A 25,807-nucleotide genomic window follows, 5' to 3' on the forward strand; every position below is an offset into this window, starting at 1 on the left:
CACACACACACACGGACATTATATAGTTGTAAAAAAGGAGATCTTGCCATTTGCAGCAACATGAATGGACCTATACGGTATTATACTAAGTGAAATAAGTCAGACTGAGAAAGAGAAATACCAAATTATTTCACTCATATGTAGAATCTAAAAAGCAAAAGAAATGACAAAATAAATTAAAAAGAAGAATCAGACTTGTAAATACAGAGAACAAACTGATGGTTGTCAGAGGGAAGGGGGGAGGAGGTTGGGTGAAATGGGTGAGATACAGGCTTCCAGTTATAGAATGAGTAGATTATGAGAATGAAAGGAACAACATAGGGAATATAGTCCACAGTGTTGTTACAGTGTTTTTTGGTGACAGATGGTAGCTGGTGACACGTGGTAGGTGTAGCATAACAGATAGAGATGTTCAGACACCATATTGTACACCCGACACTAATGTGACATTGTGTGTCAACCTTATTCAAATGAAAAAACTTATTAAAAAAACCTATACTCTGAAGACTGGCATTTGTTTTAATACGAGAAGGGAAACATATGAAGATGTAATTCATAGAGTTCATTTTTCCTGGTAGAAGGGCAACTCTGCTCTAGAGCGTGCCAGCTTCCCAACTACTCTCAAGTACTTAGGATGTGGATCGTATAGAACCAGAACTGGATTGTTGTATGACTCAAATGAAATTCTGAAGTGCCTGTATGGGGGGGGGGGGGAACTATAATTTTTAGGGCAGTGCAATCAAGTAGCAGTTCGAGAACTTCCAAATTCCGTGGAGATTGTGTTCAACTCTGTCATTGTTTGAATGATGAACTTAAGATGGGAAAGATAAAACAATCCTCAAGTCAAATCCTATCACGTCCAATCTATCGTATTAATGATGTTGTGGTACAATTCAATGTAACAAACATGCATAAAACTTCTGCTGTATGCCTACTACCATACTAGCTTTTTTGGGGATGTGTGTTTGTGTGTATGTGTGTTTTAAGAAAAGTAAGAGATAATTCTTTGTCCTTAAAAAAGAAATTTCATTCAGCAGAAGAAAATATACAGATACATGATGTGGAGAAGCTATATAGAGTTATTAAATCCATAATAAAACTAGAAAACAAGTATAAGGTAATATTAATATAGTATAGTACATATTATATACAATTGCTCACTGAATTCAATGTAATAGAACTATTATTATGGGGTATGGTTAGTGAGGGAACTTATAACAAATGGCAGGCCTGTGGGAAATGTTTAGGATTTAGCTTAATGAGGAGGGAAGGAGCTGGCATTTCAGAAATAGTAAATAACCTGACCAAATATACAGAAGATGAACCCAGAGGAGTTTATGTGAAGACATAGGAAGATTGGGCTTATTATTAAACAGTGACAATTGTAATAATAATTTTAAGAGCTACCACATGCTTTCTGTATATAAAATTTCTATATATAAAATATACAAAACAGTTAAAAATTAATTAGAAAAGATTATGTCAGGGGCACCTGGGTGGCTCAGTCTGTTGAGCATCCAACTTCGGCTCAGGTCATGATTTCATGGCTTGTGAGTTCAAGCCCCATGTCGGGTTCTGTGCTGATAGCTCAGAGCCTGGAGCCTGTTTCGGATTCTGTGTCTGTCTCTTTCTCTCTGCCCCTCCCTCACTCATGCTTTGTCTCTCTATCTCTCAAAAAAGAATAACATTAAAAAAATTGGAAACAATTATGTCAGTTAACTTTTATGACAATATGAGGTTGGTAGTACTATGTTCTTCATATTATATACCAAACACAAAGCAATAACTCCTATTAATAATCATTTTAGCCGGATTTAATAATTCTCATGAAGGAAATCATCATTATGGAATCATCAGGATTATAAATTTCTATAATGTTTGGGTCATTTAAAAATGTATTTTTAGGCCTCCTGGTGGCTCAGTCAGTTAAGTTTCCGGCTCCAGCTGAGGTCATGATCTTCATGAGTTCAAGCCCCACGTCTGGCTCTGTGCTCCAGCTTAGAGCCTGGAACCTGCTTCAGATTCTGTGTCTCCCTCTATCTCTGCCCTTCCCCTGCTTGTACTCTCTCTGTCTCTGTCTTTCAAAAATAAATAGTAAAAAAAAAAAAACCCACAAAAAAAACCAAACCCCAAAACATTAAAAAATGTATTTTTAGAAATTATTTAGTCCTTGTATTTTACATTTTCAAAGCAAATGGGATGGAGAAAAATCTAACATTTTCTATAATTCTGAATCAAAACTTCTTATTTATTTGAGGTAAAATGACCTGGTGGTTATCTAAAAATACATTTGTGTGACTATGGAATTCATTTGTGATATATTAAAAACAACCTGGTGATGTAAACAGTACTGTCTCCTGAATTTATTAACAATTATTTCTTAAACCATACTGCCAATATGTTTAAATTATTCATTACCTGTGTGAAAAGTGATTTTACTTGAGAGGCTTCTTCTGAGTGTTTCTCTTTGTGGTTTATTCTGCTTAGTTCACGTTTTGTCTTGTTTTTTTTTGGAGAGTTGGAAAAGGGTGAGCCCAGAGGGCTTTTGATCAAGTCAAGTTCTTTTTTGTCCTAAGATCAAGTTTGTTGAAGATCTGTTCTCCCACAGCTCACTTACTGTTCCCAATATTAAAGAATTTTCAACATTTGCTTTACTTTTAGTTTTAATTCCTAAGTTAAAAACATCATGCTTATAGAAGTGCATGATAAATTTGCTGAACATGAAAATATGAGGAATCATGATAATTTATCTATTTTTACCCTTTTTATTGAACAAAAAATGTTTCTTATAATGGGCAAAATTCATGATAACTTCTGCAAAAAATAGTTGCTCCCTGAGACATGCTGTTCTTAGTTATATTTATTTCTTCCTTGCTTCTTGCTCTTATCTCTCCAGGTAAAAATCAGCCTACCTTTTTTTTTTTTTTTTTTAATTGCAAACTATTATTTGCAGGATTTGTAACTTGAGTATAAAAAATTCATTAAAATGGATGCTGGAATAGATAAATCTTATCCCAGTTTCCTTTGATGTTTGACTAGTTTTGCTTGAATTGCTAAGATTATTTTATAGATTGATAAGAGGAAACAGACAAAAGCTTTGGGATATCAAAGAACTCCTATGCTCCTATGGATTGTTTCTTGTCTTGTTCCTTCCACTGTGGTGCTAATCCAAGCACAGGGCTCTCTTTGAAGTCAAAGAGCTTCAGATTTAGATCAGCTTCACTCAGCGCCAGATCCCAAAAGGAAAGAGGTCCTGGAATACAAATGGCCATCAAATTAAAACATGAATGCTTGAAGGGTATTAGTTCAAAGTGTGGGCCCTACTGTCCTTTGATATTGAAATAGAACGGAACAGCTAGAGTATACTGAGCTAATTTCAGATATAAAGCATGCTTGATATTTCTTTTTTATAGATAGAATCTTAAGGTTCTGAATCTGTTTACATTAGTATGGTATAATTGATATACTTTAATTTCAGGTACAGTTTTAAAATATTAATTCACATTATAATCATGGTCCTAGACAGGATGAGCATCTCTCTGGATGTTGTTCAGTCCACTCTTTGATTAACATCTATATTGTTTGAGACGTTTCTGCCCCTTGGGAAAGGGAATATCATAAAATTAATTCCCGGAGTTGTATTTGGGTTCCCAATAAATTTGGCCTTCATTTATAACCTAATTTAAATTTTTCTCCTAGGGAGTTAGCATGGTGTTCCCTAAGGGGATTTGAGGCCCTTACCTCAAAACTTTAAACATCTCGCCACTTACTGAAGATGGTTTGAAGCTCTTTTCTGACTATGAGAGCTCCAGTGATGTGCCTGTCTTGGCCTTACAGCTATTTGGACACATAGTTTAGGGATCAATTGGGAGCTTTTAAATGTTTCATGACCTTTTATAGTTGGTGTTTTATTTATAAACCTCATTCCTTGAAGACATCAAAACATTTCCAATTACATCACCCTGAAAACTTGGTGACAATAGTCTCCATGTGACTGTCTCCATTTCTGCTGATCCACATGTAATCTGAGACATGAGCAATATGGAATGTACCCCCATGAGCTAAAATGGTCAATCTGGTTCAAGCAATCGATGTGCATTGAGTGCTTATTATGTTCAAGACACGTTACAAAGTCAGGAGGATGTTGCAACAAATAAAATTGCAAAAATGCTTGCTCACAGAAAGGTCTTGGGCAGAAGAGAAACAGTCAGCAATTACCACTTCCACCTCCCCGACTGCCATAAGTAAATTTTCTTGTGTGTTAGTCATACACGGTATGGAGAAAAGTATAGCAGGGTATGGGGTAGTGTCACAAATTTATACTGGCGGTCATGACAGGTTCCTTTGGGAAGGTGACATTGAAGGGGGTGATGCTCCTTAAGAGAGTATAGCCAGGAAAAATACCTGATGCCAGAGAGTGCTTGGCAGGTACAAAGGTAGGAGAGCCAGTATCACAAGAGTGGAGTTAGTATAAGGAGGTTGAGATTGTCAGAGGGACATGTAACTGCGAGCTGGGTCCTGTGAGGTCTTGTGTGCCACTTCTTAGTCACTGATTTTTAATTTGAGTGAGAAGCCATCAGAGGGTTTTGAGTAGATAATTGGCACAATCTTGTCTATCTTGAGGCCGTGTTAAGAATAGACTGTAAGAGGGTGAAAGCTGAAGGAAGGAGAATTTAGGGGTCTGTTGGAACAATCCAGGCAAGCGACGATGATGGCTCTGGTGAGGTTCTAGCAGTGAAGGTGAAGATGATGTATCCGTATATATTTTGTAGGTAGGGTAACAAACCTTCACAATCATAGGTGAAATGATAGAACAGCTGAAACTAGGTATATGTATCTTCTTGTTTGCTTTTCTCCTTTTGTTCCTCCTCCACCTCTTTACTTCACCTCTTCTACAGAATTCTTGGTGCCTTTGTGGAGATTCTAGATTTTCTATGATTCTCCCATCCCTGCTATGTGTCACTTACATTTCTGTACTAACCAATTCTGGGTCCCATTCCCTTTGTTTCTCTCCAGCTAGCCTTTGTTAATTGTGCTTAGCAGTGATTCAAGTGTCAGTAATTGACAAAAACCTTTTTTATCCCTTGAGGAATTTTTGCATTTTAATTCAGGGAGGGACTTGTGCAGTTTAACTAAAGCAAGGTATTAAAAAACATAGGGATGGGGTGTCTGGCTGGCTCAGTGGGTTAAGTGTCCCACTTAGGCCTAGGTCATGATCTTGCTGGTCTGGAGTTCAAGCCCTGCATCAGGTTCTGTGTTGACAGCTTAAGACCTGGAGCCTGTTTTAGATGCTTTGTCTACCTGTCTCTCTGCCCCTCCCCCACTCATGCTGTCTCTGTCAAAAACAAACATTAAAAAATAAAAATAAAAACAAATAAAATAGGGATTCAAGGTCAAGAGTTCAAATCCTGAAACTTCGTTTCATTGAAGGACTTTGACAATTTAATATATTAGAAATGCCTTCAGGGCATACTTTGAAGTGGGAAGAGGGTCTCTAATCAGCCAGGCTTGTCTAAGACTTGAACAGTAGATGAGGAACTAAAATTTTGTTTTTTCATGTCCTCTGAATCTTTCTGTAATTTTCAATAAAATACTTCAGGTTAGGTCAACAAATATGTGCTGAATATCTGTTCTTTGCCAGGTTGGTATACGATATTGGAAATTGTATAAAATATCTTCTCTAAAAGACCTATCAGGCTACTAGGGATGGCAAAATATTGTAATACAATAACATATTGTATATTTAGAGTACTAGAAACACAGACAGATAAATCAGCCATGGAGACCGCTACTGGGAAGAGAGTTGTTCAAGGAAATTTCTCCCTCTCCCTGCCCTGCCACCCCTTCCCCACTGCTTCAGTTCTCAGGATCATCATAGAGATTGTACTCTGCCAGTAATCCAGATGTAAGGGAGGTCTCTGGGCAATTGGATCAGGGCTTGGGTTAAGCTTTTGTCTCAGGGAGATTCTGACTCAGGCAGTACATGCATGGTCACTGATGAGCAGGAAGGGCTCTCTTGGAGTGCCTGGGTGACTCAGTAGGTTGAGTGTCTAACTTCTGCTCAGGTCATGATCTCACAGTTCGGTTTCTGTGTTCAAGCCCCATGTCTGACTATGTGCTGAGAGCCTGGAGCCTGGAGCCTACTTTGGATTCTGTGTCTCCCTCCCTCTCTGCCCTTCCCCCACTCATTCTTTCTTTCTTTCTTTCTTTCTCTCTCTCTCTCTCTCTCTCTCTCTCAAAAACAAATAAACATTAAAAAATTAAAAGAAAATTAGAATGATGATGCTCTCATTTATACTTGTGGATGCTTCAGGAAAGAGAAGTTGGCCCTGGTGTTAGGGAAGCTCTTTTGTTCAGGATTCTCTCTTGTTCATGTAATCTGAGGTTCTGCCCTTCACCTATACTTAAAGTGTAACCATGAGTTCAAATTTCTAATTCTCAAGGCAACTAATATAGTTTGCTTTGAAATCTCATGGGTCCTTATTACTGGAGCCTGTGGTGGAATTTTAGCCATCAATAATAGTGGATGTGATAATGGTGAGAAATATTTTCTGAAGGGGAAAGGTGTGTTTTTGCTGTTCTCACTTTCATACCTGGGATTTATGTTGTAATTATCTAGGATAAATAGAATTTATAAATAGGATTAGCTCTGAAAAAACTTCTAGGGTAAAATACCATTTTCTTTTCTAAACCTAAACTTTACTCTGCCCCTTTATGTGGTAGATATTTAAGAAATATTTATTGAATGTTGGCCAAAAACATAGATTACAAATTGGAGAGGTACAATAGGTATCACTGAATGTTTTCTGGATTCAGGGTCAGGCTGGTCAGTTCTACTTTCTACAATTAGCTGATAGTGATTCCAGCCGGTATTACTACAACTTACTATTCAAGTTATATTTACCTTGACTAGAGAAATTTGTAATTTTAAACCAAGGAAAGGGAACCAGTGAATTTAATTTAACACCTGGAAGACTTGGAGTGCTAAAGAAAAACTATATTCCAAATTAGAATATTGTTAAGAGAAACCTGAAGAAATATGGTGAACCCAAAAAGTATCTCTAATGGCAACAAGAATGATTTTCAGACTGAAAAGGAAAGACTACATATGTCTTAGGCACACATAAAACCCCACAGATGGGAACTAGAAGGAAATATCTATATGCTCTAAGTTCCTATCTCCTGGTTTAGATAAACTGTATCTCAAACAAACCAAATTTCTACTTCTATTGTAAATGATGGGCGAGAAGAGATTTGCCAGAAAAAGAAACGAGCCATATGTTCTATTTATCACAAAAAAGAGGAAGGTAAATTCTGAAAATGATTGCCTATATTCTTAGTTTGTGATTGTTTACAGAAGCAGTTATGACTGAAAGTCAGACATTTTTTTCAATCAACAGATGTCTGTTGGATTGCCTTCCAAATTCTAGCTTTTGTGATTTTTTTTTGCTATATCATGAATAAAGAGAGATATGTGAAGTGTAATGACCTCTCCAAACTCAGATTTGTTCTGAGTGCCCAATCTAAAGCATCCTGCATGTTACTTTCTGTGCCATTATCCTATTTTAATTTTCTGTGTTATTACTTATCTCGCTAGGATATTTCTTTTGCTTTCTTGTTTCTTGGCTTATGGTTTGTCTCTTTGGGTGTAAGCTCAGTGTTAAGCTCTAGAGAGCAAAGGCTTTGGATGTTTTGTTCACTGCTGAATCTGTAGTACTTAGAGCAATATAAGTCACAAAGTAGATAATCATTAATATTTTGTTGAATGAATCCATTAGTTGAACTGCCATATCCAAATAGATTTACAGGATAGATTGATGTCCACCAGGTTGGTAGAACCCAGGAGGCAAGAGGTCCTGATCCTTGGTATATGACTTGAATGAATAAAAATGACATGCCTAACAAAATGGTTGATGAAATAATTATAAAAATTTTTATCTTCATAGTTTACAATAACAAACCAAAACTGATCAGATGAAATGGGATAGAGATAATGCCTGAAGTACTATTTTGGGATCTAGAGAAGAATAACATAACTGCAGGATGGAGTTTAATTTCAACAAATGTTAAACAAAAAAGATGAAAGGATTAAGGATTTTAGTGGTAGCATACTCAGTGTGATCCAACAATATGAAATGACTCCAACTTCACTCTCCTGTATGTATATTCTTCACTTATGACAAAAGCAAGGAGACAGTTCCAGTTACTATCATCTTCATTGTATTAACTGAGTTTATTATCAATAGATGTCACGGAGGTGATGATTATATTCTATTTTGTGTTAAAAATACATCTCGCTAAGTGCACACATTTTCAAAATGTAAAGGAATGTTGACAGAAGAAAGTGATGAGGATAGTGAAATCTTCAACTGAGGATCAGTGAGGATGGGTTGGAGGAAACAGCATTACCACTCTCATGCAGAAGGGAGCTCTTCACATATGTCATCATTCTAAGGTGGGGAGAAAGGACCAATGGAGTAAGGTAGCAGGAAGTACATCTGGCTCAGCATAAGGGAGAATTTTGTACCAATTCCAACAATGAGGCCTAAACATGTTGTCTTGGGAGATAGACAAGTGTTCATGTGGTAGCTGAACAGAGGATTGATCAAAGAGATACATGTCTTAGATGAGGGTGTTAAGCCAGATGGCCCTCAGGATCACATCTAATTCTAAGATTCGGTGGCATTATGTGTGTGATAACAATATATCTCTTTGTAAAGGCTTGTCCAACTATATACTTTAGGGCATTTGGGGATAGAAGAACAAACATTGTAAATTATTGTGTGTCCTGCAATGAGAGGCAAGGGCATATGGTAGATAATTGCACAATTGTTGACTAGTGTGCCTGCATCCAAATCCCAGCTATGACTTACTACCTAGTGACCTTAAATAAGTTACTTAACATCTGTGTACTTTAGTTTCCATATATAAACTGGATATAATATAATCTACCTAATAGCTTGGTTGTGATAATTAAAAGAGATAATACACATAAAGCTTTTAGAATGGTACCTGGCTCATAGTGATTATTAGCTATTATTATTATTATTATTATTATTATTATTACAACTATTATTAGAGTTAAGTATTCATAAAACCATCATGGAGTATTAATGATATAATGTTATGTATACTTGTCTGCTTAGGTATACTTTGAGAGAAAATGTTATCTTCTAGAGGAAGCAAATATATCTTCTAAAGGAGGCAAAAAGGCCTGAGTTCCATACCTGTTTCTGTTCTTTATGGACTATCTTAGGCAAGTCACTTAGCCACACTATGCCTCCTTTCCCTAATGGTTCTGTAGTTATAGGGCTTCTGTAAAAGTAAATGTAAAATTAATTTGCCTAGTAATAAGTGCCAGCTGTTATTCTGCACAAAGAGATGGCATTTCATTTTCAGTTCTTATCCAAAATATGTCCTATGTAGATTATAGCAGTGCAAGGTCAGTATAGAGACCGGGGCTTGAAGGGCCCTGAGACTTTTTTCCTCCAAGTCTGGCATTTTGATTTTTCTCTACTTCACCCTCTTTATAAGGAAAATGAATGTGCCAGCCTCTTACCTTCCTCACACTATTTTAATGGAAGATTACTTCAATTGTATCTATAAAACTCACAGGTTTTATTTTATTTGACTATCATGTTTTCTTCTGTAGATCCTGTGGTCTGCTTTCCAGGGGACTAAGACAGCTTAGAGCTGCGTGCCAATTTCTAGCTGGGTCTGAGCCCTCTGGGGAAGCTGCCTGAGACAGGGGCTTTTGAAGTGATAGGAGCCTTGAACTTAGTTAAGCAGCTTGGCACCCAGAGCAATATCAAAACTGGGCTTTTGATTATGCATAGTATCCTGATGCATACAACTTCCTCATGCTCTACCCTCTCTCTCAAATACTCCCAAACTATATTACTCTGAGTTTTATTAAAAGCTCAGGATGTTTTAGCATTTTATTCATTAATATAATTGTATTAGAAAGAGCAGGAGATGATGAAGTTTAAAAAGGTGAATTTATGGGGCACCTGAATGGCTCAGTTGGTTGAGCGTCCGACTTCAGCTCAGGTCATGATCTCACAGTTTGTGGGTTCGAGCCCCGCGTTGGGCTCTGTGCTGATGGCTCGGGGCCTGGAGCCTGCTTCGGATTCTGTGTTTCCCTCTCTCTCTGCTCCTTCCCTGCTCACACTGTTTCTCTCTCAAAAATTAAAAAAAGATTAAAAATTTTTTTTTAATAAAAAAAAATAAAAAGGTAAATTTATGATCAGAAGTTTGGCCTTCTAGCTTTTTCATTATGGAATTAAATTGCTGATATTACCTCTATTTACAATATGCTACTTAATAAACACTGATGGTAAATTTTATGTCTTCTGACCCTTGTTTTTATGAATGATGCAAGAGAATGTATCAAGAGTTCGATTAAATTTGTTGGAAGAATGTTTGTTAATTATGGCACTATAAAAAAGAACCAATTTCCTTTGAGGATCAAGGGAAAAAAAGCCCACTCACATTTATAGACTATGAGGGGCACACTGCTCATGAGATATTTATATATAACTTTGCAGAAATGGATGTTTTTAAGTTCTGAAACTGTATAGCACATAATTGCCTATAATCCCTAGGCTGATATTTTACCGTGATGTTTCTTTTTTTCTCATTCTAATAAAATATTAACATGGTAAGCTAATTTGTTTTCTGTCAAAAACAAGTTGTAATAACTGTTTTCTTCATTTGATAACCTGTCATTTAACTTGGTAGCACTAGTCTAAAATTATGTTCTATTCTTCCCTCTTTTCATCTCCACTCTTGCTTTCTGGTTACTCATTCTAGCAATACAAGACCAAGTCAAGCTACAAGGCTTTTGCAGCAATCCCTACAAACACATTGCTTTTGGAACAGAAGGTCAGTGTTGGTTCAAAAGCAGAGGGAATTTTATGTTTCTAGTGTCAGTTTTGTTATATGTTCTAAAAATGTCTGTTTTAAAGTTCTGCTTTTACTAAAATTTGCTCTTAGTTTAGGGTGACATGATGAAAGCATCTTGGTGAATAGAATTTGACACATCATTGCTTTATCACCAGCCGCTAAATATGAGCCTAGAATTTATCACCGGAGGCTAAATATGAGCCCAGAATTGTCCAGTTCATTGTAAAGCAGTCATGAAAACCTGATGCAGATTTTGATACATCCCTGTCCTTTGGAATTTTAAGTGATTGTTGTATTTAAGAGCTTCCACCTCTTTTCACATTGATCAAAAGAGTGGAGGTGAAATGGGGTTACATGTGGGCGACTTGGTCAAGACTTGGTCACTAGTAGTGGCTTCCATAGGGTGGAAATGTATTAGCTGAGTATCCAACGTAACGGCTTTGATCCTGGCATGGGCTAAACCTCTTTGTCTATTCTCACCAGCCATTGGTCCTCCTTCCATGAACGGGAGGGAGGATTGAGATCACTTCTAGTGACCCAGCTGCTTTCACATGCCTTTAGGGCATTTTTGCTTTGCTATTAAAAGTCACTAATTATAAAATTACAAGCTCCTGCTTCAGTAGGTAAATTAAATTAAAGCCTCTTGTTTAATAAGCACATTACATATGCTCAAATGAAAGCCACATGGAGGATTATATCAGAATGGAAGTGAAATCAATTACCAAGTGTATGAAATTATTCATTCCATGTTATTTTTATGATATTTATTTAAGCAATTTACCTCTCAGTGCATTAAGCCTATTTTCTTCGGTGTAATTATAGTATTTCAAATACTGTTATTATCATTTGTCAAAATGTTAATGCCTGCCAACCAGGTGGTATTTTGACCACTGATTTATGAATATACTTTCTTGTTATGTCAGTATGATCTGGGAAATAAAATCTTTGCATGATCTCTTGTCTAAAATGTAGTAACTGTTAGTGGGAGATGCTTTGTAGCGTATAGGTGGGCATTGGTGGGCAGCACCTCTGCTGTCATATATCTCTGAGAGCTAATTCCCAATTATCCACGTGTGGCCCAGAGTCTATGCTCTATATGTCTGAATGCTTTCAACTAGGGGGTTGAGGAGTTGCTGGGCTGCAGAGAGATCTGCAACGTTTTCTCCAGCTTCTCTTCTGAATCTCTACCTTTCTTAGCTCATGAAAAGATGAGATGGGCCTAAAACAGTGACTTTAGGAGGCTCAGGAGGATGCAGGAGGTGATACTTTTGCCAGTTGTCCCTTATCCTATTGTCTTGGGTTGTCACGTTGAGTCATAGCGGCAATATTTTCTCACCGCAGACCCTCTGCCCATTTTAGATGGACAGTTTCTGAAATCTGGTCACAGTGTCTCCCTCCACAGAAATGGGAGAAACTCTCCTCCCAGCAGCTGGCCAGGCAAAGAGAATAGACACCTGTCGGTGTCCCTCCATCATACTTGTCTTACCTACCCTAGCACATTCTCCCGTACCTGTGTGCTACCACTGTATCCATTTTCTGTTTAGAGAAATAACAGTTACTTCTTCTTGGAAGACTTTTGTAAGATAAGGCTGGATATCATTATTGGTTCCAGAATCTCTGTCTCCCAGCTCTCTTTTCTTCCAATTAAATGGATTTTAGAGGTTATAACCTATTAGTTGGTCATTAAAAATGAAAAACCATTAGTTTAACTTCCAATTGCATCACAAACCCATTCCATAAATGTGTACTGTGGCATCACTTTGTATTGAGCCTGATGCAGTTTCATATAGGAGAGGTTTTGTGTTTTATTTATGTATGTATTTATGTTTAAGGATATTGTCTACATAATTTATTCTTTTTAATGAAACAGAACTGCAATACCATTTTAAAATAGAAGTCTATGTTTCATAATATTTTTCTTCATTTATTTTTAAGTCAAAATTTATTTATTTATTTATTTAATTTTTTAATTTTATAGTTTATTGTCAAATTGGCTAATATACAGTGTGTAAAGTGTGCTCCTGGTTTTGGGGGTAGATTCCTGGGGTTCATCACTTACATACAACACCCAGTGCTCATCCTAACAAGTGCCCTCCTCAAGGTCCATCACCCGTTTTTCCCTCTCCCCCACCCTCACTCCCCAAAAGACCTACTCTTTTAGGAAGCATATTTTTATTTTTTATTTTTTAGCACAACAGAATATAAATGTCATGATGTCTAATTAAAAATAGTGTTTTTCTAGGGAGAATTGAAACACTAGTGTAGAAACACTAGTGTGGGTAATTGTCTTTTGGCTAAGATAAGTTGGTTTTGGACCATAAATACTTGAATTGTTCAAAGGTCATGAAACTTGGCATATGTCTGTTTTTTCTTTAGAGCCTTTGTATAATTTAATTTATTTATTGTTGGCTTTTCCATGACGTGTGTTCCTTAATGAGGAATTTTAATTTTAAGAATTTTTAAATAACAAAAGTCTTATCTTTATATTTTATCAGCATTTATTTCCATTTTCACTAATATTTCTTGAATGATATTATGGTGCTCCTTTCATGTTCTGTAGCTTTAAGAAAAAAAAAAATCTGGGGGTCACCTGGGTGGCTTAGTCGGTTAAGCATCCAGCTTCAGCCTAAGTCATGATCTCCTTTTGAGTTCCAGCTCCACATCCGGTTCTGTGCTGACCGCTCAGAACCTGGAGCCTGTTTGAGAGTCTGTGTCTCCCTTTCTCTCTCTGCCCCTCCCCCACTCACACTCTGTCTCTCTCAAAAATAGACATTAAAAAAATTAAAAAAAAATAAATAAATCTGATAATGTAGGTCTTTTTATCCATCTGTTTATATAATAGAACTCTTTCTGTGCAGTTAAAATCAAAGGGACTTATTTCTGAATTGAGTAGGAAAATTAAGACTATACTTAGCAGAAACTCATCTATTTTGGGAAGGATTAACACTTTGGAATATTTTCTGAGATCCCTTTACTATCACACAGAGTACCACAAAAGGAAGGGTGCTGCAGTCCCATTATAGTATTCTGTTAGGATTTACGCGGTGGAATGCCTTAAAGATAGAGCCAATGTATTTAATTCAGTTTAACAATTATTCTCTCCCCTAACCAGATTAAACTCATGGTTAATATTTTATACCACATTTTGTTTCATAGTATATGGTATAATTAATGAGGAATCAGGATCACTTTAAAAAATAATGCTATCTTTTTAAAACGCAAGGTTTTCTCCACATTGAAATACAGGCATCCCTTTCAATCAGATATTAAATTCTCATGGAATCACTGGATTGGTTTCAGCTTTAATCACTCCTAGACGAAACCCATAATTTTCAAAAGAGTACATTTTGTTGGCAGCGGACCTGAGGTTTCTGGTATTTCTGTTTTGTAATTTATTGTCTGCATCAAAACTTAAATTTATAGCTTATTCTGTATTCTATCATTTTTCTCCTCGTGAACATTTAGGAAGAAAGCATTTTTAGCTTAACTAAGGCTTTATAAGAAGAGATAAATGTAAGACATATTTTAACGTGTTAGCTTCAGGGTCTCTGGCTTCATCTCCTGCCAATAATCATCTCCTCTAAGACTGAGATAAGGATGAAATACAAGTGATTACAAAGCAGGAACAAAGTAATCAGATCAGCTTACATTTGTGACTGTCCATGAACCTTATTATGATATATTCAACAATATAATAGAGGAAACAACTTTATACATTACTATTTCGTCTTGTTATGTGTACTATTGTTCTGTTCAGAGAGTGTCAAAGGTCTTTCTCTTATTGACTAATTTTTCTTCTCATCTGAGCCTGATAGCAATAGGTAAAAAGTTAAAATTAAACTGAAGGACTCATGTTAGTATTCTAATTAATGGCTTTTTATTTTTATTCTGAAAATATATTAAGAAAAGGAAAGATGAAGAAAGGAGTATTTCCACAAAATAAAATAGTATGCATCTTTATTGTTTCACAAGTGATTAATATTTTTCCAGGAAAGCACTTTTTTTTTTTTTTTTTTTTTTTTTTTTTTTTAGAGCAGTTGAAGTTCGTTCCTTTCTGCACAAGTATTCCTCAGGATAAAATCAAGGTTAGAGTTAGGTACAATTTTCCAACAAATAGCATTACTATCTGCCAATTTCAAGACACATTTAATTCATAAGCTGTGTGAGTTTGAAAGAAGAATGATAGGGTAGCTCAATTTTATAAATAGCACATATAAATTGTAGGGTTAATTATTTAAATAAAAGTTAAGGTATAAAAATAATTTTATTTTTCCTGGTAGAAGGAAGTTAAAGAGAGCCATTTTGAAGACGATTGTAAAAACTGTGCTATAAAAATGGAAAGGTAAAGATTTGAGATGTCTTGTCAGTTTTCAAACCAATTTATTCTAAATTGCCAGCTTAAATTTTTTAAACATGAGTTGGTAAACTTTAATCTGATTAAGCATACATCTTTGGGTGAGAATATTTTAAGGTCTCTGAATGTCTCAAAAATTTAACAAAATCTGGTTGCTAGCTTAGCATATGGCCTATACTAGAGAGACATCTCTTACTTGATGGAAAAGTGCCCAGGACCCACAACTATTCCAGTTGGTTCTCCTCAGGCAGTTGTATACCATGCACATATCTCTTTTAAAGCACTTGCCAAACCATAATTATGCATGTTGGTGGTTTTTTTTCCCCCACTACGAACTATTTGAGAAAATATAGTAGTTTTTTGTTAAATGTTCATTGAATGAATTACTTTGGTTTGCAACTGGGTAGGTCTCTAAAATTTCCAATTTTACTTCATAGGATTATAAGGCAAATTTTTGCTCAGAGGATTATAAAAATCAAGGAGCTTAGTATTTGATAACTGAGACAATGATAATTAAAAATCTTTCTTTAGGGTGGAAGAAGCTTCATAAATTCTACTTCCATGGAAAAACTATAAAGAACCTTTTTCTATAAGGGAATTGAGTTGATTTTAGATTTGATAACTTTTAACAATTGGAAATACAATCACAATACTTGCCATATTGAATATTCTAGTGAATCTGGCACTCAGCTAAATATTTTACTGTCCTCACAACTCTGTGAAGATTTTGATGTTCAAAGATACCAAGTAAATTCCCCAAAGCAGCAGAGCTCGTAAGTTACTGAATTGGACTTTATGTGATTATCTCCCAGCCTTTCCCTGTTCACCAGGCAACAGTGACAGTGACCAGCTAAAGTGAAATATTGACCAAGAAACGATGATTTTGGATTTCTGTCTACAATACTTTCTTTTATTACTTGCTAAAATATATTTAAATCCTCATCCAATTAGAAACCAAATCTTCTTTGTTTTTTAATGAGGAACAATTAAAGAGACTTGGAAATTACTTAGCTCTGAGACTTGAGTAAGGGAGGTTTACAAACTAGCTCAATCCCTTGAGTTACTGAAAGAGATGAAGCGCATTCCAGTGAAAGAGGTTTGGGCTGGAAACAGGCACACCTTTCTGATGTCCTTAATTAAATGAAGGAAAAGTATGAATTCTTCTGCCTCTGAGCCTAGATGAATGGGCTTTTAAAAGGCTGTAATGGTTTGCACAAACTCCCTTCCTTCTGTCTGGTAGGGACAGACAGTCAACCCTTCAAAGATTTTGGGATTATAAAAGCCAAGTAGATTTCCTCAATTATTGAAGCTTTTACACCACTCATGAAAATAATGTAATGATAAATATCTCTATATTTTTAAAGAAGCTGTGCTTTTAAATATAAATAGAAAGCCCTTTCGGCTTACAGTGTACATTTCCCCTTTTTCTTCAGATCTGAATGCTATTCAGATCTGAATCTCCAACTATATAATCAAAGTGAGATTTATTTTCCTGAGACTATCTCTAATCCTACAAATGGTTTTGTACTAATGATTGAAAATCAAACAAGGCTTTTGTAGTCTTCAGAGGATTTATTCTACCAAATACATAGCTGGTCAGATTAACAAAGTATAGGAGTGCTTAGGTTTAGCATGAATCATTTTGGGGGTGGTTAATTTGATCATGACTAAAACAGAGTCACCAGCCCATGAAATCTTTGAAATCCAAACTAATTAGATAGTTTAGGCATCACAAAAAGTTTATGAGCCCTGTTCGATTATTCTCCCTTTAGAAGTAGTTTACTTTCTAACTTCATTTAGAGTACAACTGATTCATTCTGTCTTCAGATTTTTAGACCTTAATCCTACTTCCAGAGCGGAGGTTAGACTGATTAAATATCTCTGACTTAAGAGTGCTTACAGTTCCATCAGAGATCTCCTTTCAGGTGAGAAACACCCATGATAGTTTATTGGCATAAATTCCCATAAGAACTTTGATTTACAGTGCTTGGTCACAGTCCTTGGCTCTTAGTTGTAATGTAGTGCTGAGCTCAGAAACTATTTTCTACCAAAAATGCGATTTACTAGCTCTCATTTTGAAAACAGGGCCCCACGGTTGGTTACTCTGCACAAAATATAATGACTTTTAATGACAATATTACTGATAACTTACATTAGTTAAGAATCTTTAAAAATAGAATTCAAAGCATGTGCCATTTATGTCTCACTTGGTTGTAGTCCAATCTGGCAGAAAATATATGTTTTTAATAAAAATATTTTATTGGAGAATGTTCTGACACAACTTTATTCAAATTAATAAATCTAAAAAAAAAACCCATCAATACACTCCTGCTGGCTAAGGTGTCAAAAAGCAATTTATGGTTACAGTTCTTTTTAATGGAGATTTAATATATTTTTATTAAAATATATTTTGTATTACAGAGAAAAAAACCCTACTCTTTGTGGCTGCTAGAAGGAGTGAATCAAGATGATACATTTGACAAATAACTACTCATCAATTTAAAAAAAATCAATTTTAGTAAACTTCTAAGCTATTTAAACTCGAAATAACCTTTCATCCAAATTTTAATGCAGTCTGAGTATTGCTCTATTTCAAAGTTGCACCATTATTCACCTAATACAGTTATCTTTCTTGATTTTCCAAGGGCTCTGAGTAGTTTTTTCATTTTTTGAGTAAATTTCAATATTTTAAATAGACTATTGAAAGTTGTGTTTGCCTACTGTAAGTTCTCACAGAGTAACATGTTAACCTTATTTGATTTTGGCTGGAAAAATACCTGCTCATTACACTAACAAGGATCATATGCTCAGATCTTTGATGGTAACAAATTTAACTGAAATGCAGGAAAAAAAAACTAATGTATTTGTTATTTAAAATATTCAAATAGTTTAAGCCATTTCTCTAGAGCATGTTGCTGAGGATTAAAATCGTATTATTTGCATGATTCATTTATTCATTTCATTCCATTCAGTTGTTAGTTTACCCTTTCAATTCATCCTAAAATCTTTATTGATTACATTTCATTGGCTGTAACCTGGGGCTGCAATGATAAATACCATATTTTTCTGACTGTGATGGAGACAAATGGTTGAGCTGGGTATAGATACTGTTGAAAAGTAATTATGCAATTAAATGCTTAGAGTATGTCAGAAATGATATGGTGCCCGAGGAGGAAATGACAGACTTTTCCTGGTATGAAGTCCAAAAATACATCATAAGAGAATTTGATTAGGATCTTTAGGATGCATAGGAGTTTTCTAAGTGAGCTGGGAGTGAAGGAAGGACAATCTAGGTGGAGTTAGTAACATGAAGTTAGAAGGTCAAAGGACTCCAGTGGTTTTTTGTGATTGAAGGACAGCATGCAAGTGAGGAGTAGGTAGAAGGCATGGCTGGAAAGGGGAGGAAGGGCTAGATCAAGCTTCTCTCCTGAGGAGTTTGTTCTTAGTCCTTGTCCTTAATTTCAGACTTTTTTCTTCTCCATAATTATCATTATAATTAGAAGCCATGTGTGACATGAAGTTTAAAATTAAGACCCCATCTTATGTGCCGTCTTGACATATAGTGAAAGAGGGGCCTCAAGTAGCCTAATTGCAAGTTCCCCTCCCACTTTCCACCCACAGATAAGGTCCCCTAACCCTCCTTATCAAGCTGACCAGGTGAAGTTCCTGCTGATTCAGACAAGCCAGTCACAGCCTTCTGCAAACCAGGGGACATGTATGTCACCCTCTTATACTACAAAGCCTGCGTCCCCCTAGTTATATACTTTGTTCCTGAGCACAACCCTCATGTGGCTGAGCGTGCTGTGCAGCATTCCCTTCCCCTGGGCTGTGAGTACATGTGACTAATAAACTGTTGTTGATTCCATCTGCCCAGTGGTAGAGGTCAGGTATTTGGCCATCCCTATAACAGTAAGGTTGGGACCCTTCCTCCTTACTCACTGACAGGGTAAATAGATGATTGTAACGCTGTGTCAGGGAAAAATTAAACTATCTGAACACCAGCTAGGAGTTATCTTTACAGAATTTTCTGTTCCTGCTATTCATTGCTCATGACTAGTAAGTTTAGGGGACAAAGGAGGAAAGCGAAATAGAAATTCTTATGATAAGAAAGAGGCAATCTCACATGTTTCTATTAAGTTATCATAGACAATGTTTTATATTTTGTTATTTAATGCAGAATAGTAAATTTTGCAAAAAAAAGTTCCAGACAATATTTTGCTTTGTGAGTTATTGAAATAAGAAGATGATAAATTCTTATTTTTAGAAGTAACTTTTCTGAATTCTTAGGAGGTATATCCTAGGCCAAAAAGACAACTAGCATGTGGACATGGTTCTTGTTGGTGAAGATTAATAGTTCTGGGTCTGTTATATCACTGGCTCTGTTAGAAGAGGAAAAATTGATTCTGCTGAGCCTTAGATTCCATGGTTCCACAGCTGATGTGACACTTTCTGGTCAGGAAATGGATATATCGACTGATAATGAAAAAGTGAGGAACAGAAGTAAATCTAAAGAAGAGGACAGGGCAGCCTATAATTTTCAGTTGAATACAACAGTTTTATGTGGTTCATCCCAAATATAACGCTGAATTCACAAAAATTAGGGGAAATCCTCATGGGTCGAATACCAAAAGCAAGCTGAAATTCAGAATGTTTGGTTATTCTGCCGGTATCATGCTCACTAACTGTAGGGATTGCGTTTTACTATGAACTCAGTGAAGGGAGAGAAAGATTTGGAGCTAAGTGATATGAGGACTGGAATTGCCTCCTTGTCATAAAGCCAAGATCTTTGAAGGGTTATCCTCTAAATTACAAGATGGATAAGAAGAAAATTGCAAAGGGAAATGACAAGCAAATATTCTTATATCATCTGGACTCAGTGTAGGAAAAAGGAATCTTTAACCCCAAGCCTACCCAGAAGTGGGTTTGAGATTTGAATTTACATAATCTCTGCTAATAAGGAAAATTTGTGCTGAAAAATTAAAATTAGTTTATCTCATGATGCTTATAGAAATTGAAGAGTAGCTTGAATTGGACCAACTCTTGTGGATAACAATGATAAACTGTGGGAAAAATAAAAAAAATAAAATTGTTTAAAAGTACTGGACCAAGTGATCAGTAGAAACTGCAGTAGAGTCCATGCTTGTAAAGACATAATGGAATTGAATGTTTTTTGAGATTTTATGAGTTTTGCACCTAAGGGAAGCTCTACCATGGAGCAACTAAAACTCAGCAAGAAACCAGCAGACTTACCAAATGAGGAATCAGAGAAGACAACATAAGGTTACACAGGACCTAAAAAGTGAGGGGAGAAGCCAGGAAAAGAATGAGTCACAGAAAAGAAGCCCCATATGTTGCATGTAAACTCTGCCCATACCCGTGGATGACCACTGAGTTACACATGTGCCCGTTAAGCCCAGCTAAGTCGAGGTAAGGATAAATTACCTGAATGGAGATTCTAGCTGCTGCCCACCAGCAGGAAGGCAGAATTTGGAGCCAAATTAACCATCTGCTAAAACTAAGCAACAGTGACAAAAAGACTCTTCAGGGGACCATAACAGAATTTGGAGTCTTTATAACATGTCATTCAAGATAGCTAGGCTACAAACATTTCTAATCTCTGGACATACAAAGAAACAGGATAATGTAAACTATACTCACAGAGAAAGTATAAGTCACAAAGATTGACCCAAAGATGTTCCAGGCGTTGCAGTTAGCTAGCAAGGATTTTAAAGCTATTCTCAAGGGTATAAAGGAAAATATGTTAATAATGAATTATATAGGACTTTCCAAAACTAGAAACTATAAAATATACTCAAATGGAAATTCTAGGATTGAAAGATGAAATATTGATGAGGCAACTGGGTGGCTCAGTTGTTTAAACGTCCAGCTAGCTCTTGGTTTCAGTTCAGGTCACGATCTCACAGTTCGTGAGTTCAAGCCCTGAGTCAGGTTCTGCACTGGCAGTGTGGAGCCTGATTGAGATTCTCTCTCTCTCTCTCTCTCTGCTCCTCTCCTGCTTGCTTTCTCTCTCTCTCAAAATAAATAAATAAACAGAAAAAAAGAAAAAGGAAATATTGGAAATAGAAAATTCCCTGGATTGTTTTAAGATAAAACTGGAGAAGCAGATGTGTTGGTGAACCTGAAGATAAATTGCTAGAAATGATCTGATCTGAATAAAAAGGGAACACAATTAAGTAAATGAAAAGAGTTCCAATGACCTGTAGGATGGTATCGAAATGTAATTAGAGTCTCAGAGGGAGATGGGAGAGAGAATGGAGCAGAGAAAATATTTGAATAACTAATAATCAAAATCTCTCCAAATCTAGTAAAAGATATAAATGTATAGTTTTAAGAAGCTCAGATAGTCTCCAAAGTGTTTGATTCAAAGAAAACCATGACTGAGCATATCATAATTCAACTTCTACAAATTAAATATAAAGAGGAGATCTTGGAAGCAATTAGGGGAAAATAATGCATTACATACAGAGGAAGAACAATACAATGATGGCTAACTTCTCCTAAGAAACAGTGGAGGCCAGAAGACAACAGAATGACACCTTTAAATGCTGAGAGAGAAAAAGAAAACTAAATTGTGTAGCCAGGGAAAATTCCTTCAAGAATGAAGACAAAATGAAGACATTTTCAACTAAAAGAAAACTAAGAAAATTTATTAATAAATTTTATAAATTAAATAAATTTTATAATTTTATAAGTAAAATTTATTAATAAATCATACAGATTTGTATGACAAAGTATGCTGAAGGAAGTTTGCCAAGCTGAAGACAAATAATGTTGAATAGAAACTCAGAACTGCAGGAAGGAATGCAGAGCATGGGAAATAATAAATATGTGGGTAACCACAATTTTCAAAAATTCCTTTGAAATACCTATAACTATTTAAAGCAAAAATTTTAACATGATGATATGTTTGTAGCATAATTAAATGTATTTAAGGCAATTGGAACATAAAAACCAGGGTAGGGGGTGAAGACTACACGTATTCTTGTATAGTACGTGAATTAAATCTAGATTTTGTATTGCTTGGTTTAGACCTTAGGACGAATGGAAAACTTTCCAAGATTAATTTGTAAAAACCAGTCTATAGTATTTGTATTAGTTTTAATGTATGCCATACTCACTGCCACAGTGGACAGACCCTGATATTTCAGTGGCTTAGCACAATCATTGCTTATTTCCTTCCCACGTCACAGTTTGGTAGAGTTCATTTTGGCTCTCTCACATAAGCCTCAGTAATTGAGTGATTCGGAGATGTAACCTGCTTCCATCTTGCATCTTAGTTATCTGAAGGTGAAAAGAGAGAACCCATATCTGTTTCTAGCCGCCTTGTGCCAGAGGTAAGTAGGTAGATGCAACCTTAACAGAGGTTATATATGACTTCTACTCACATTTATTTAGCAAGGATTAGTTACAAGCTCATACCTAAACTCTTGAGACCAAGGAAATGTATTTCTGTGTTCGAAAAAAATCAAAGTACTTGGTGAACACCTAACAGTGTCTGCCACAATGTCCAAATTGGTGGAGGGAAAAATGAGTAAGTAAAAACCCCCAAAATTTAATCAGTTAAAACATTCAAAAATTGAATAAAAATGAAATAGAAAAAGTGAAACAAAAATAAAACAGATATGTTGGAAACATTTAAATGTGTAAATAATTGTAATAAAAGAAACGTTAACCTCTTTAATTAAAAAACAATGGAGATGAGACTGAATCAAAAAATGAATTCTAGACATCTGCTTTTTATAAACCACTGATTTTTAATGTTCGAATGCAGGATGTTGAAAATAAAGAGGCAAAAACTGATAAACTAGTAAAATGCTAATTAAAGCATTTGGTTGTATCAGGCAAAATAGATATTAAGACATCAAGCATTACTGGGGAGATAGAGGGTCACTTCGTAAGGGTAAATATTTAATTCATGAGGGAAGAATACTTCTAATTATGAATGTAGCTGAGGGAAGAATACTTCTAATTATGAATGTAGCTAATAAAATGGCATCAAACTATGTTGAGCAAAAATTGCTGGTATCACAGGGAGAAATTAACGGACCCATTATAATTCCCTGAGTTTTTTTTTTTTTTAATTTTTTTTTTCAACGTTTTTTATTTATTTTTGGGACAGAGAGAGACAGAGCATGAACGGGGGAAGGGCAGAGAGAGAGGGAGACACAGAATCGGAAACAGGCTCCAGGCTCTGAGCCATCAGCCCAGAGCCCGACGCGGGGCTCGAACTCACAGACCGTGAGATCGTGACCTGGCTGAAGTCGGACGCTTAACCGACTGCGCCACCCAGGCGCCCCATAATTCCCTGAGATTTGATGATGACACCTTCAGTTACTGATAGAATAAGTATGTAGAAAACCCAGTAAAACTAGAGATAATTTCAACAGAACAATGAATAATTTCAATCACACACACACACACACACACACACACACACACACACACACACAGAATCCCACAGACAACCTCTGGAAAATAGATATTTTCTTAAATATAAATGAAATATTTACAAACACTATGTCTTATGCCATAAATCCCAAACTTCACAGCAACTTACTATTATGAACAAATTCCTTGGCCATAACATAACTAAATTGTAGATAATTCTGAAATTGGAAAAAATCCTCATATTTTTAAAAATTAAAAAGGAAAACTACTTTTAAATAACCCATGAATCTAAGCAATCTTAACAGTAATATTTAAAGATGTATTGAGAATGAATGGCAATGATCACACTACATATTTTAACTTGTGATATGAAACAAAAGGAATACCATGAGGAAAATCAGGATAAACCCAAAAACGATAGAAGGAAGGAAACAGTAAAGATGTGAACAGATATTACTGAAATGGGATATGAGTATGCCAAAGAAATTCAAGGCTAAAATTTAGTCTAAGTGAGTAGGAACTGATCATTCTCTGGAGAAATTGATTTTTTTAAAAAGTAGGTAGATGCAAATAAATATGAGAAATGATAAAGGTGTGGGGCCAAGATGGTGACCTAGGAGACTTCTGAACTTCCCTCCTCCCACAGACACACCCAATATACAGCTATACATGGAGCACTTTCTCTGAGAGAAGTCCAGCGATTCTGTGAGTGACTCCAACACACTGGATGAATGACACTATCAAAACAGGTAAAAATAAATAAAGAAAAAAGGCTGAAACACACTCTCCTTAAAAACTCTAATCCTGTCATAGCTCCATGAAATTGGGAGAAAACCCCCACCTCCCCACTGTGGCATGAAGGGTTTAGAACACATATCTAACACCCCTACTTTTAAGACTCTTGCCCAAGGGAGGGAGTGACTTATTAGGTTAGGAAGGAGTTTCTGAAAGGAAACACCAACCACAAAGGAAAATGATGAAAACTTGACCACACTGCAATGAAAACTTACATGTGTTGACAAAAGACATCATGACACTCATGAAAAGGGGAGCCAAGACTTTGAAGATGTTTACATGACATCTAATTGACAAATATTTTGCATGCAGATTATATCACATTTTCCAACAAATGAATAAAAATCAGACCACCCAGCAGAACAATGAGCAAATATATAAAAGAAAACATGAATAACCAGTAAATATATACTGGCCTCTAATATTTTGTAATGCTTTACTTCTCATTCTCAATGGAGTAGGTACACTATACAGAGGGCCATCTTATTTTCTCCATTTATATATCTGAAGTACATCACAATAAATAAAAAAGTATGTTTCAAAAGAGGTTTGAGTGTCATTTGAGTCCAAATCTGGTGAATAAAGTAACCAAGACTTTTTGGATATAAATTATTAAAAATGAGGCAGGTTTGGGGCATCTGGGTGACTCAGTCTGTTGAGCATCCAACTTCAGCTCAGGTCATGATCTCACAGTTTGTGAGTTCAAGTCCCGCGTCGGGCTCTGTGCTGACAGCTCAGAGCCTGGAGCCTCCTTTGCATCCTGTGTCTCCCTCTCTCTCTGCCCCTCCCCTGCTCATGCTCTGTCTTCCTCTCAAAAATAAACATTTAAAATTTTTTAGAAATGAGACAGGTTTTTTCTTCTTGTGTGTGCATGTTTTTTGTAAACTGGCTCTGAAGCATTTCCTCAGACAGTTTTTATAATATAATAAGAAATGGCTACATCATTGTTTCTGTGTGTGGCTTCCCAAGGTGACTTCTTTGAAGGGGACAAGGCTCATTTGCATATACAAGATGTCCAAGTTTAAGTTTGTATGTTTAAAATCTCAGCCACCTTTCTTTATTTCAGCAACTTATATTGGAGATACTAATTACATTGGAGAAACTAGACAAATATGGAAAATGCTTCCATGCCAAATAATAGCTCATCAAATGATTCAAACATATTTTTTTTTCTTTTTTGAGATGTTGAGAACTACAGGGCTTTCTTTGAAGATACTTTTCTTCTACTTCTGTATTTGACTAAAAGCCTCACATGAGAACTATTTCATTTATCACTAGGCACTCGATGAGCCAGCCAAGACTGAAAGTGTCTTCAAGGACAACACATTAGACCCGCCTCTGGAG

General features: G+C 35.9%; 1 protein-coding gene across 1 annotated transcript in view; it reads left to right on the forward strand.

Annotated features, from left to right (window-relative positions):
- The window catches only part of MLIP (muscular LMNA interacting protein), a 252,780-nt gene that overhangs the window by 139,323 nt on the left and 87,650 nt on the right, over nt 1-25,807 (forward strand). Inside the window, exons 5-7 of the mRNA XM_086707084.1 lie at nt 10,813-10,884; nt 22,558-22,614; nt 25,742-25,807. Coding sequence (XP_086563210.1) covers nt 10,813-10,884; nt 22,558-22,614; nt 25,742-25,807 — 195 coding nt within the window. The remainder of the gene's footprint in view (nt 1-10,812; nt 10,885-22,557; nt 22,615-25,741) is intronic.

This window comes from Puma concolor, chromosome B2 (assembly GCF_028749965.1).
Source record: "Puma concolor isolate L17-30 chromosome B2, mPumCon1.1.hap2, whole genome shotgun sequence".
Taxonomy (NCBI): domain Eukaryota; kingdom Metazoa; phylum Chordata; class Mammalia; order Carnivora; family Felidae; genus Puma; species Puma concolor.